The sequence below is a fragment of the Aspergillus brunneoviolaceus genome, assembly GCF_003184695.1.
Source record: "Aspergillus brunneoviolaceus CBS 621.78 unplaced genomic scaffold BO95scaffold_74, whole genome shotgun sequence".
NCBI lineage: Eukaryota > Fungi > Ascomycota > Eurotiomycetes > Eurotiales > Aspergillaceae > Aspergillus > Aspergillus brunneoviolaceus.
This window is the reverse complement of record NW_020290804.1, coordinates 20,690-34,082: the sequence shown is the minus strand read 5'-3', so window position 1 is coordinate 34,082 and position 13,393 is coordinate 20,690. Positions and strand designations below refer to the sequence as shown.

At 53.4% G+C, this 13,393-nt stretch overlaps 6 protein-coding genes across 6 annotated transcripts; all 6 read left to right on the top strand.

Moving 5' to 3' along the window:
* Positions 1–210: 210 nt before the first annotated feature.
* Positions 211–1,176, top strand: BO95DRAFT_372394 (uncharacterized protein; the record flags this gene model as incomplete). The annotated part of the gene is made up of 5 exons (XM_025582998.1): positions 211–376; positions 428–553; positions 610–759; positions 835–1,032; positions 1,109–1,176. The coding sequence occupies 5 exons, from the start codon at positions 211–213 to the stop codon at positions 1,174–1,176; spliced, it is 708 nt and encodes a 235-aa protein (XP_025438268.1).
* Positions 1,177–1,210: 34 nt separating this feature from the next.
* BO95DRAFT_256229 (amine oxidase) lies at positions 1,211–3,459 on the top strand. Its single transcript, XM_025581481.1, has one exon. The coding sequence runs from the start codon at positions 1,688–1,690 to the stop codon at positions 3,086–3,088; it is 1,401 nt and encodes a 466-aa protein (XP_025438267.1). The 5' UTR covers positions 1,211–1,687; the 3' UTR covers positions 3,089–3,459.
* On the top strand, positions 3,296–5,243 carry BO95DRAFT_256161 (allantoate permease). The gene is made up of 3 exons (XM_025581480.1): positions 3,296–3,694; positions 3,752–3,820; positions 3,874–5,243. Exons 1-3 carry the CDS (start codon positions 3,503–3,505, stop codon positions 5,137–5,139), a joined length of 1,527 nt encoding a protein of 508 aa, XP_025438266.1. The 5' UTR covers positions 3,296–3,502; the 3' UTR covers positions 5,140–5,243.
* A 1,070-nt stretch (positions 5,244–6,313) lies between these two features.
* On the top strand, positions 6,314–8,371 carry cp6 (putative carboxypeptidase S1). Its single transcript, XM_025587426.1, has 5 exons — positions 6,314–6,627; positions 6,681–7,011; positions 7,070–7,583; positions 7,635–7,901; positions 7,974–8,371. Exons 1-5 carry the CDS (start codon positions 6,377–6,379, stop codon positions 8,036–8,038), a joined length of 1,428 nt encoding a protein of 475 aa, XP_025438265.1. The 5' UTR covers positions 6,314–6,376; the 3' UTR covers positions 8,039–8,371.
* Positions 8,372–8,816: 445 nt separating this feature from the next.
* On the top strand, positions 8,817–10,902 carry BO95DRAFT_446589 (MFS transporter). The gene is made up of 4 exons (XM_025587425.1): positions 8,817–9,489; positions 9,557–10,378; positions 10,447–10,620; positions 10,685–10,902. Exons 1-4 carry the CDS (start codon positions 9,159–9,161, stop codon positions 10,774–10,776), a joined length of 1,419 nt encoding a protein of 472 aa, XP_025438264.1. The 5' UTR covers positions 8,817–9,158; the 3' UTR covers positions 10,777–10,902.
* A 1,344-nt stretch (positions 10,903–12,246) lies between these two features.
* BO95DRAFT_467492 (uncharacterized protein) lies at positions 12,247–12,555 on the top strand (the record flags this gene model as incomplete). Its single annotated transcript, XM_025589297.1, has 2 exons — positions 12,247–12,365; positions 12,447–12,555. The coding sequence occupies 2 exons, from the start codon at positions 12,247–12,249 to the stop codon at positions 12,553–12,555; spliced, it is 228 nt and encodes a 75-aa protein (XP_025438263.1).
* Between the last annotated feature and the right edge of the window lie 838 nt (positions 12,556–13,393).

Sequence of the window (13,393 nt, the reverse complement as noted above, 5' to 3'; positions counted from 1 at the left end):
TGAAACCGCCGGTTGCCCCGTCATGCATCCTCCTGGCCATGTGGGCTTGGACCTATGGCATACATTGAGGTTGATTGACAAGTCTTGTTATAAAGAGGCCTGCTGCTCAGCTACAGGACGACTCTTTTTTCTCAGCATCGACCACATCAGCAGCACTGTGCGTACTTCGCCTCTCTCAACATCACTCAACAACCTTCTCAAGTACCAATCATGGCTTCCAAACTCTTCAAGGGAATGGCCCTTGCAGGCCTCCTCTCCACCGCCGCCGCTTGTTCGACCGAATCAGACGTGACGGTCACCTTCTATGGATATCCCGACAACGATCCCCCCAGTGCAGACATCGCCTATGACTGTGGCCGTGGATACACTGCTGGCGGTAAGTGCAGCCTTCTACGTTGACGACGACAGGCGAATTGACAGTATGCAGGCACCGGTACCTACAGCGATCCACTGACCTTCGCTTCCGCGTCCGGCGAGTTCGAGCAGTGCGAGATAATCTATCTCCCCTACCTGAAGAAGTACCTTCGGTACGAGGATGAATGCGCCCAGTGTAGTACGTTATTTTCCACCGGCATCGACATCAATAACGCAAGTACTAACTCGCCACAGCCACGGACTACAAGTCCGGCAAACTGCACATCGACATCTGGACTGGCTCCAACTCCGACGGAGGCGACACTCAAATCGACTGCGAGAACAGCTTGACTCCCGACTCCCAGTCGATCGTCCTTGACCCGGCGAGCTCGTACACCGTCGACTGTAAGCCGGAACCCTTTCGTCGCTATCGAGCGTTTCGCTAAAGAGCGTTGAACCCACTGACTTTTGTTCTGCTAGCCACCGCGCTTTTCGCCAACGGCAAGTGCTACACCTCCAACACCTACAGTGGTGCTGTGGCGTCGACCTACTGCTCTTCTTCGGGATCCGGGAGCAGCTCCGGATCCAGCTCCAGCTCCAGCTCTGGGTCCAAACCGACCTCGACGGCAAGCTCCGGCTCGTCGTCCTCTTCGTGCTCTTGGTCGGGTCACTGCGCCGGTAAGTCGGCTGTGTCTGTTGTTGATTGATTGAGTGGCGCTCCGTCTGTGATACTAAGTATTGTGATGGAATATAGGTGCCACCTGCTCCACGGAGAATGATTGCTCGGATGATCTCACCTGCCAGAACGGCAAGTGTGCGTAACTCGAGTCTGTTTTTGAGTTCTACTGTAACATCGGTGCGTTGTGCAACGGCCAAATCCGAGATTCAAAGAGAGCTTGGTTAGCGGACGAACCGAGAGCGTGACGCATGTATAAATAGACGAAGAAGCTGATTTGTTGAATGTATTGGTCTATAGAACTGAGAAATTTCACCACAATGTACGGGTAGAATGATGTTAGCGTGCCATCAAGCCGATTGTACCTCTCGAAAGTCGAAGCCGTTCGGCAGCGGCCCGATCCCGATGACGATCTGTTTCACATTTCAGGAGACAGCGGAGGGTGCGAAGTGATTACACTCCCTCATTGTGTTCATTTTCCCCGGGTGCATTCGTGTTACAGCCACGCAATCTGTACTGGGTGCTGAGAGACATTCATGTGATACTAGTGGCATTCCAGGAAATCAACCAGCCTTTTGGAACATATATACCCCTCGAGGGGAGAGAATGAAAAGCTCAAAAGCTCACAACAGCTGCAACAAACGATAAGACGTCAACATGATCTCCAAGCTGGCAACACCATGGATCGTTCTTCTGGCATTCCTGCTGGTACCCACTTGGCTTGGTAGACTCGCCAATGCCGATGAATCTCTGCAGTCGAGCAACGAGACGGTAATTAGACGTGGCTTCTGCATCATTGGCGGTGGTGCAGCGGGAACCTACGCTGCTATTCGCCTCCGGGAGCTGGGTCAGGATGTTGTGATCGTGGAGAAGACAGGCCGTCTGGGTGGCCAGGCGCAAACGTACTTCGACCCAGTCACGCGCAACCCGATCGACTATGGCGTGAGAGCATACGATGATTCTCCCGAGACTAGGAGATTCTTCAAGCATTTTGATATCCCGATGGAAATCGATACTTCACGAAAAGACCTTGAGACCCTGAGATTCGACTTCCGCACGGGGGCGTCGGTTCCGCCATATCCAGGCAATACCAAGGCGGCCATTGAGCGCTACACCGCAGAACTTCAGCGATATTCGTATCTGTCTCAAGGATGGAATCTCTCCGAACAGATGCCGGAGCCCCTTCTCGAGCCCTTCCGTGACTTTGTCAAAGAGCACGATCTGGGGCCGGCGATGGAGACAGTGACCATGCTTAGCGAAGGGATGCACTATTTGCTCGACTATGCAACTGTCTATCTGTTGAAGATCGTCTCGTTGAGTCGGCTGAAGGGTATGCAAAACGGCTACCTTGTCCCCACGCGTCGCAACATAACGGAAGTCTACGACGCGGCGCAACGAGAGCTGGCGGAGGATCTCCTGCTCAACAGCACCGTTGTGCATGCTCGGCGGTCAGATGACAAGCTTCACCGACTGACAGTCGAGTTGGACAATGGCGAGAGAGTCGTAATTGAAGCAGATGCGACTATCATGGCTCTGCCCCCGAAGACTGACGAGATGGATGGGCTCGACCTGGACAGTCTCGAGTCTTTCATCATCCGTCAGTTCCAGTACGGGTACGTCTACACGGCTCTGATCAGGGACAGCGGTCTTCCGGATGGTACCCGGGTTTTGAACCGCGGTCTCGATACGCCATATAGGCTTCCCAGGTACCCATGCACATACTCCATCCTGTCTTCAGAGGTTCCAAGTGTCCACCTGGTGACTTATGGGAGTGCAGAAGAGATGAGCGAGCAGGAAGTTCGAGATGCAATCGTCGACGATATCCTCCGACTCCAGGGTCTCAATGCAGCAGAGCCAACATTTCTTGCCTTTGCAACCCATAGTCCATACGACACGTATGTCAATCGAGAGGCGATCAAAGCAGGGTTCTATCAGGATGTGAACGATTTGCAAGGGCATCGCAACACTTATTGGATCGGAGCCGCTTGGGAGCATCCGGACTCGTCTGCTATTTGGAGGTCTGTTGATCGCTTGCTCCCTGCGATCATCGGGGATTGAGATTAGAGTCTTGGCCTCCGAGGGGCCGTCGAGGCAGGGAGAAAAGCGGACCTAGAGACACGCTCACAGGAACGGATAGCTAGACAAGCACAGATTGTGAGACCCATTGATAGCTAGTTCCGCATTGAGTAATAATTGTGCCGCCCTTTGTGTGTGTTCATATCGTAGATATCGTCCAAGTCAGGCCAGGTGCTTGAATTAGGTTGCGATAAGCTGGCAAATTTCCCCGCTTTTCCCGCTTTCTTCCCGAGTGCTTATCTTATCACCCGGTCAGTGCAAGGAATGGGGGTGATTTGTCGAATCACTCGAGGTCGGACAAGTTGATAAAAAGCCGAGAGGCAGCATATTCTGTCTTTCCCCAAATCTCTTGACTCCTTGCTCGGTGGGAGGCTCTGTACATCACCCTTCATAATCATGGCAGAGCCTTTGGGTGCGGCTGGTCCTTCTGAGAGTCGCGATACTGGGGACTCAACTGCCCTCGCATCGCGCGTGTTGCGCAAGGTGGATAGGCGACTGATTCCCCTGCTTTTTGTCACCTATCTGCTCAACTATATGGACAAAGCCATCCTCTCTAGTGCTTCGGTGTTTGGATTGACGGAGGACACGGTGTGGTGAACTGAGCCCCTTGCAAGCTTTCAGAGTTGCTGACGAAGTCCATCACAGCATTTGGTCGGACAACAGTACAGCTGGGTCTCGAGTATCTTCTATTTCGGGTATTTCTTTTGGGAATGGGTACGAGCGATGTAATGGCCCCTGGAAGTAATGACAACGGCTGATTTCCTTAGCCCACGAACATGCTGATTCCCCGAGTGCGGGTGGCCAAATACCTGGGATTCAACACACTCTTTTGGGGAGCGGTGGTTGCGCTGACTGCCGCCTGTGTGAATTACGGCGGCCTTTTGGCTGTCCGGTTCCTGCTCGGGGTCGCCGAAGCCACTATCACACCCGCGTTCATGTTCATCACCTCGACCTGGTACACCCGGGATGAGATCCCCTTCCGAACGGGGATCTGGTTTTCGGGGAACTCGGTCGGAGGCCTGATTGCTAGCCTGCTTGCCTACGGCATCGGGCATATTGAGCATCCACTCCGACCGTGGATGTGGATGTTCATTATCTTGGGTGTTGCAACCTTTCTCTGGGGATGCGTCCTGCTGGCTTTCTTGCCAGATAGTATCTCCACCGCCCGGTTTCTGACTCCCGAGGAACGAGAGTTCATGAGCAATCGTGCCATCATTGCTGGTACAGGTCGCACAGAGCATACCACCTGGAAATGGGAGCAGGTAGTCGAGTGTATCCGAGACCCGAAGACCTGGCACCTGTTTGCTATTGCTCTCTTGACTCAAATTCCGAATGGAGGTACTCAGAATTTCGGGAATCTGGTGATCAAATCATTTGGTTTCACGTCTCTGCAATCCACGCTGATCAATATCCCAGCCAGTGTGATCAGCGCGGGAACGATCGCCGTGACCGGATGGCTGGCGAGTCGTTCCAACAAGCTGAACTGTATTCTGATCGTATGCGTGATCATCTTTCCCATTATTGGAAGCGCGATCATCTACGCCCGCGCACACCATGTTCCCTTGGGAGCGCAACTATTCGGGTACTTTCTTCTTTCAACGGGTCCTGGGGCACTGCCACTTGTGATGTCCCTGTTGCAGAGCAATTATCGGGGTGTCACCAAGAAGATGACGATGACAGCTATGATGTTTGTCGCTTACTGTGCAGGTAACATTGCCGGGCCGCAGCTGTTCAGGACCAGTGAGGCACCCACGTACCCAACATCCTTCCGCGCGATTTTGATCTGTTATATAATTGCTGTTGGGCTAGCCATCTCGTTGCGCTTTTATCTGCAATGGCTGAACGCGAAGCGGGACCAGGACGAGGGCATCCAAGGCAGTGCAAGTTTAGCTGGTGCAGTGGGAGGGAAGGTCGCCGGCGAGCAGCGCGATGGGACGGACGTTTCGGTGCTCGTACAAACTGTGGAACTGAACCCAGCGGACTATGAGGACGTGACCGACTGGAATACGGTCGGGTTTCGCTATCGTCTATGACTTCTCATCAAATTCTGACGAAAGAGTCGAGCCAACCGACAGGTGCCTTTGAGTGAGTTTCGCCGGTAGACCAAGGTAGGAACAATGCTGTAGCTGCGGCTGGAGGCCTGCCATGGAGTAACTGAGCCGGGGTGAATGTAAGGGCATCAGTGCATATTTCCTATTGGACTCCAAGCACGAGCAGGCAGACAGCCAGTTCCCCACAGACTATAGCAAAGAGTAAGGTAGAAACAAGATCAAGTTCAAGGTTGTACGTAGAGGAGGAGGAAAGTGGCAGATCAGGGAAGGCCGGGGTTGCTGCAGTGCAGTCCACGGTGCCAGCGGGCAGTCAGTCGTTTGTCGCGTTTGTTTACCAACACCAACCAGGCAGTCGAACACCATCGCGGGCGCTGGGAACATCACACTGAGCAATCAGTATTGCGACACTTACAGCCTTGGATATCATGTCAGCTCCTTCATCGTCATCACGTACTTCTAAGCCCGTGTACTACACAAATGTGAGAATGATTATTACCCCTCTTGTTGAGAGACCTTGATCTTGGCTGCCACTAGCGTCGCGTTTCTTCGGGGCTATATCATCAGCAGAAAGGCAGGTTGCGACACGCTATCCCCGTTGCTCGCCATAGCATTACCTATAGGTGCTGAGTGACTAATAGCCGAGCCAGAATCTTGCACAGAGTCCAGATGCTACGAAAAGCCGATGACGATAGCAGAAGTGCCACCGATGATGGCTAAAACTATCGAGTGATTGCTCGGATTCCGACGGGGCCCCGAGAGGGGATCGGCAGGGGTTATTGAACTCATGCAGAGAATGACATGATAACCACTTCGCTTCTCCTCTCAGTCAACCAACAAGCGTAGATCAACACAATACAAGTCACACAACAATGCATCTGGCAGGTTCTGCGCGGTGGTTGGGTTAATTTCAGTGGTCAATGATTGTCTCCCGCGGAAACACAGCGGATGTAACCTTCATCTAAGTGTTTCGAGGCATTGCCGCAGACGGACTGATCGTCGCCCATTCGAGCTTGATCCTGGCAGTGTACGTCCCATGGCTTGACACCAGCTGCACAAGATATATTATCATGGATGGTGCCAAGCTTCGTTGAAGCAACACATCTGGCAACATTTGGCCTTCCCCGCCCGCCTTCGGGATTATTTATTTACGGTCGCCCAGGGTGTCGCACAAGAATCTCCCATCCCAAGTTTGCAATTGCCCTCTGCCCAGCTTGCTGCGATGAAGCTTCTTGCCACTTCTTGGCTGCTGTCCACCTTGTTGGTGGGCGTAGTGCAGGCCGTTCCCCATGCACAGCGAGACACAGTGTCCAAGGTTGTCAAGAGGGGAATTGAGTACACTGTCTACCATCATGCAGCTACCGGAGCAAACTTGGAGATAGTCAAGAACTCCGGAATCTGTGAGACCACACCCGGGGTCAATCAGTACTCAGGCTACCTCTCAGTAGGAAAGGACATGAACATGTTCTTTTGGTAGGAGATGCGATCTTCGTCCTGGTTCTCACCAAGCTCACGGATCGCCTTAGGTTCTTCGAAGCCCGCCGAAACCCCAAAACGGCGCCTTTGACGGCTTGGTTCAATGGTGGGCCTGGTTGCTCGTCTATGATCGGATTGTTCCAGGAGCATGGACCGTGTCGATTTGTCAATAACGAGACGACGCCGTCCTTGAACCCTTACAGCTGGAACACCTACTCCAACATGATCTACATCGATCAGCCCATCGGGGTAGGATTCTCGTACGGTAACGATGCTGTGAATAGCACAGTCACGGCTGCACCATTTGTATGGAAGTTGCTGCAAGCATTCTTTGCCCATTTCCCTGAATATGAGAGCCGCGAATTCAATTTGTTCACCGAGGTATGTTGACAAGCTAAGTGGTTTGGTGACTTCCTCCAGAGATCTGATAGCACTGCAGTCATACGGTGGTCACTACGGCCCTGAATTTGCTCACTACATCCAACAACAGAATGCCGGGATCAAGACGGGCGCTGTTACTGGCGAGACGATTAACATCGGGTCTCTCGGCATCAACAATGGCTGGTTTGACTCCACGATCCAAGAGAAGGCTTACATCACCTATGCCTTGCAGAACCCCTACCGCCCCTTGATCAATGCCTCTGCGGGGGCCAAGTACTACAAGGACTACCAGGATTACTGCGTCCCAGCCATCCAAGCATGCACGACTTTGGGGACCAACGCCGCGTGCATCAAGGCCGGCGACATCTGTGGCGACCTGATCGACGACCCGATCATGGAAAGTGGCGATTGGGATGTCTATGATGTGCGCGAGCCTTCGGATGACCCGTATCCTCCCGAGACCTACTATTATTACCTGAACAATGCGGCCGTGCAGCGTGCGATCGGAGCACGTCAAAACTACTCCGAATGCCCCGATGCTCCGTATTACAAGTTTGCTGCCACAGGTGATGGTATGTAGACACCCTTGGCTCTTCGAGTATGTACTAATGATGGTTCACTAGGCACGCGATCTTTCCTCGCGACCCTCTCCGACGTGGTTCAGACTGGCATCAATGTTCTTCTCTGGGCCGGTGATGCGGACTGGATCTGCAACTGGATTGGCGGGTTTGGTGTGGCCAATGCGGTGGAGTTTGCAGGCCAGACGGCCTTCCAGAACAAGACTCTCCAGCCCTACAAGGTAAATGGGACAGAGAGGGGCACGTTCAAGACGGTCGGAAACTTTACCTTCCTCCGCGTGTATGAGGCTGGTCACGAGGTTCCCTACTACCGTAAGTCATCACTACTACCTAGGTAGCCATTCCGAGGAAGCTTCGAGTTATTGACTTGACTTTTTTATATAGAGCCGGAGACCGCCCTTCAAGTGTTTTCCCAAATCATCAAGAAGGTGCCTCCGTTTTCAACTTGATGGAGCGGTGAGTTCAGAATGGCCGCATCCAATGTTATCGGCCAATGCAATGATCACAGTGGCGGCGCCTCGCGCGCAAGTGAACTCGAAGTGAATCTACTCGATTTGCAGAGGCGGGGAGCCAAGAGATTCCGCGTCGGACGGCAAAAGTGTGCATATTAGCCGACCGATATTTTAGCAAATACTCTCCACAATATGAAGGACGGAGACAAATCCTGCGATGTTCTCGATAGAAGTTTGAAGTTCATACTCCCGTTCTGCGGTATGCTTTTTGCCAGTTGACGGAAAATCATTGGCGCAAGGGACGCAAGGGCCATGGTAGAAAGAGGAGTAGATGCAGTTCATGAGAAGCCTTGCTGCGACTGTGATTGAGCTCGGAGTCGATATATGCATGCTGCGCAGCGGTCGGCGACTCGCTAGTATATCGGCGACTGAGCTGATGCTGATTTGAAGTCTTTTGAAATCTCCAGCAAGGCGGTGGGCGGCAGGCGCGCGACGCGACCATTGCGCATGGCGCCGGGTCAGATGAGCTGGGGTCAACGTTCCAGCCCTGAAAAAGCAATAGACTGCTATGACTAATGAATTGACAATAAGTCTATAAACTGACGGAGTATAGGTAATTAACTATGAAAGATGAGTCAGGGGCGGCTGAGAAGTGGTTGACTCACAGATACGGAGAAACTACGGAGTACGGAGTAAGGTCCACGTCTACAGTAGTAAGATACAGTTCACCTCCGCATCAGAACAGAATACAGTCGACAAACTACACTCAACCTTATCTATCTTATCGAGTTGTTGTCCATCAGCCCATGTTTCTGAGACTCTAACTACAACCGGACTAGTGGCCCCGAGTAAAGTGGACTCCATCCAGGGTTCAGTCCGTTCTGTTCAGCCTCGGCCAATCTCTACAACTTTCGCCCCCACTTGCAGAATGTCTCCCCGGCTCCAGGCTCCGACCATGAGTCAATCTTTTTGCACTGCCTGACTTGCTTACAGATCTCACTTTTCCCCCGCGCTCTTTCGATTCCCACCCGTGGATACAATACATATCTGGAGTCATCTTCCATGATTTGGTCCTGAAAAAATAGGCAGGACTTCCGAGCTTCCGAATAGCTTCACCATGGAAAAACCACTCCCCGTCGGCTACCGCTGGCGCTCCTCCCGCTCCTTCATCGTCTTCACCGTCACCGTCGCCTTGTTCGCCGAAACCTTTCTTTATGGCTTCCTCGTCCCCATCCTGAGCTACATGATCGAGGTGCGGTTGGGAATCGACCCGTCCGAGACCCAGCGCTACATGACCACCTTGTTGTCCATGCACGGCTTCCTGGGAATCGTGGCTGCCCCGATCATCGCCCACTTCGCCGACAAGACCCCCAACCGCAAGATCCCTTTACTGCTGGCCCTGGGTGGATGCTTCGTTGGGACCGGTCTAGTCGCTTCGACTCTCAATGGTGAGTATGATCTAGATCCTTGATGTTTCTCCATCGCAATGAGGCGGCGATGCTGACGGCTGGACAGTGGCCGCGCTTTTCGTTGGGCGCACGATGCAGGCGATTGCCGGGTGTGCTGCCTGGGTGGTGGGACACGCCATGCTGACCGACCACATCGATGCGGATAATCTGGGGAAAACATTGGGGCTCGCGATGACTTTTGTGACGGCAGGAATCATCTCGGGACCGACCGTGGCGGGAGCGATGCTGGAACTCTTTGGATACTGGGCGGCCTGGTCGGTTCCTCTGGTCGTGCTGGCGGTGGACATTATCGCCCGGTTGATTATGCTGGAACCCGATCGATCCAGCCCTGCCGCAGCTACGACGCAGAATGAAACCACGGGTCTTCTGTCGGATAGCTCCGAGGGTCAACCGACCCAAACGGACTCGGCTCCGACCAGCACCAGCACCACGCTCACCGATGCTTCCTCCCCTCGCCACTTCTACCAGATCATGCTGAGTGACGGGCGGGTTCTGGCCGGCCTGGCGAATACCTTGTTGATGTCCTCGATCTTCTCCGGCTTCGAAGCCACGCTCCCGCTGCACCTCCGGGATGTCTTCCACTGGGGCAGCTTGCCGACCGGATTGATGTTCTTCTGTCTGCAGATCCCCTCGTTCTTCCTCTCCGCGGCCGCCGGGTGGATGCGGGATCGACAGGGACTCCGCAATCCGACGGCGCTGGGCTGGTTCATGTTGGCACCCCTGTTGTGGCTGTTGGGGGTGCCCGGCGACGACAAGTTCCCCTGGGCGAGCGCCGACACCAACGGCAAACCGATCTTCGTCACCACCATGCTGGGTTTCGGTCTATTCTCCATGTTGGTGCGCGGAGCGGGTAGTCTGCAGGTTACTTGTGAGTGCGATTCGATTTTTCCCATTATTGTCATCTCTCTCCCATGGCATGTGCTAACCAAGAAAAAGGGGTCGTGAAGGAGGAACAGACCAAAGATCCGCTCATCTTCGGACCGCATGGAGGCAGCTCGCGCGCCTTCTCCATTGTGGAAATGGCCTTTGGGACCGGCTCGATGGTCGGGCCCTTGATCGCCGGGTCTCTGTCCGAGACCGTCGGCTATTATTACTCGACCACGGTGTTTGGTGAGCGTTTCCTGTTCCGATGGTGCATGAACTGACAAGCCGCTAACATCTTCTCTGCCTTCAGCCATCACCTGCCTCGCGCTCGCCGTGGTGACCTACAAACTTTTCGACAGCAAAACTGCCAAACCTGCTCGACCGGCGGATTCGAACGCTTGACGAGCTAGACGTGCGTGCATGGATTTTTTTAAGACGACAAGCATATAACATAGACGACGGAGATGGAACTAAAAGTTTGTTTTGGCTGCATGGGTATCTAGATGCATAATGAATCTGCCTTCTTCGTCACTCATTCTCGTGCAATGTAGTCGTGGTGAAAACGGAAATAGAAGAAGTCAAACTCCAGACGCCCTAGTGTAGTATCATAGTCTCACGACAACCGAGCATACGCGCAGTCTGTGCGTTACCGCAGTGGAACGTGCGTTTCTTCGTCGAGATGGCCCAGGATGCCATCAACGGGTCGCGATGGCCCGGGCGGAGGGCGGAGAGCCTTGTATGCCCTTGACTATGCCCTTCATAACAACTGGGAGACATTGTGAAGTATCCTCCTTGCTACGCCTCAACCAGCGAAACAATCATCCCTCGCGAGCATGCGGCAAAAATAAAGAAAACCCGACCGGTGCATATCGAGGGTCAGGTCAGGGTCGCGGCATGAAGGAGATTCGACAGTGTGTTGCAGGGTGTAACAGCCGGCTCGAGCGTTGAGACAGTGTCGGATTCCGCCCGAGACAAGCTGAGAGCGGATCAGGGGAGGATGTACGCCGTACGGTAGGTAAATATCCTCATCACTACTATTTCCGGGAGTGTGGTCTGTATTCCGGGCTCGGGTTTGCGACACCCCGGGTATGGAGAGACTTCCTGTTTACCTGGGCTTGGGGGGTGGTGCTTCAACTTCAAGGGGCGACTCCACTTGTCCACTTGTTGAAGAGAATGGGGTGTATGGAGGAGTACGGAGTACTGCAGCTGCAGTGAATGTAGGTAGTAGCCCTTAAAGGGGGGAGGGGGTGTAAGTTCAGTTCCAGTTAATCTTCCCTCCCGATCGGAGTGAACGAACACCACCGATATGACGGCGATATGACGGCTCTTGAGGAGTCTGCCTGGTTGTTTGTGAGTGACTGAGGGTGGATAGAATCACCCATATTAATAGAAGTTTTGCCAAGGTCTAATTGAATTTTGACCGGCTGGAGTCTGGGCGCAATCAAAGTGGATCTGGAGGTTGGAGCGACTGAGAAGAGGAAAAAAAAGGGGGAAATAGTGAGGGGCCAAGCATCTGAAACCTCACCATTCCGCAAAGGAATGTTGCTGGGGTTCACTGGGTGTTTCATTTTCCCCTTAGAACGGTTTGCCAAGTCCCCTTTTTCCCAAACCTTTTTTCGTTTTCTAGAACTGCGATCCATCCATCCACCTTCCCCTTCTCTTTTTCCCCTCCTGATTTTCTTGGGTCCGTTGGCGTGTCTTCCCCCTCCTCCAGGCTCCTTCAAATCAACTCTCTTTCTCTCCCGGACTGTCCCTTCGCGCATATACATCACACCAGCAGCAGCAGCCCAGCTACAACCAACAGGAGCTCTTGATCCAATGGCGTCGCACCACTCCCTCCTACACCTTGACTCTAAAAGAGCGCTCGCCGCGATGGCTTCCTCGCTGCATCTCTGGACCCGCAGCGACTGCGACTCGAGCGACAGTACTTGCGGGGAGAAGCCCGTCAGCAATTTCCTCAAGAGCGGTGTTCCGGGCATTGTCACTGGCGTGTAGGTTTTCTTCTTCTTCTTCTTCTTTCTCGTGCGAAGATTCAGCTGCCTTGAGGAAGACCATCAATTGATGTCGACTAGGATCGTACTGGGTGCTATCGTGGCGTTCATCGTCCTGCATGTCCGCAACAAGAAACGCGATGCCCGCGAAGATCAAGAGATTCGCAAGTGGAACGAGGTCAACGTATGACAACGCTGCCTGTCCTACCAGCCGATCTCCCCGCGACGATGCTATCATGCTGTCCGTGGCGGGGAACCTCTGGCTTCTCTTTCTCTCACATACAATCTACATACCCCTTTTGCACACACACTCTCTCGTGTTATGATTGGATTTATCTGGCTTTAGTCGTGTTCTTTGAGCTCCGTCGCATTTATTTTGGTTTCTACATTAAGCCACTGCATGACCGCCCGTCTCGTGGTCACAACGCCGCGCTATCGAAATGGTTTGGCATCTTGGATCTGGGTTTATTGGTGTTTGCTTCGTTTTCCGGCGTTGGGTTTTTCGGTCTTGGGTCTCAGGTCAGCCAACATGTGCTTGGTCCCTGCTTTCGGTTGATGGTTTGGTCGTGTTGATTTTCTACTTCGACATTCGCGGGCTGGCCGGCTGGACGAATGCGTCCGTCAGTCCGCCGGCTTTGTACCATATTGAGACCGGTCTGTGAAGCAACTCGTCGTTTTGCAGAACGGGCGCTCTACGCTTGTACATAGTTGTATTGTATATTCTACCCTGACCGGCATGGGCCATAAACCAAGCTCTGGTCCATTTGACGATCCTGATTTTGCTGGTAATCATCTCTATGTCTTTGGGAGAATATACGTGTGGTGTGATGTGCTGTTGATGGGTCCGCGTGCGGACTGCTCTGGAATGCGCGTCCTCCGGATGCGGAGACTACCCCATGATTCCAGCACGCCGGAAATAGACGTGGATGGACCACCAGGAATGTTGTGCCATGCTCGGACATTCCGGTCGACCTGGGATGACAGCCCACTCGGAAGGGACCGCAGCTTGGGACTGTGCCTGCGGAGTC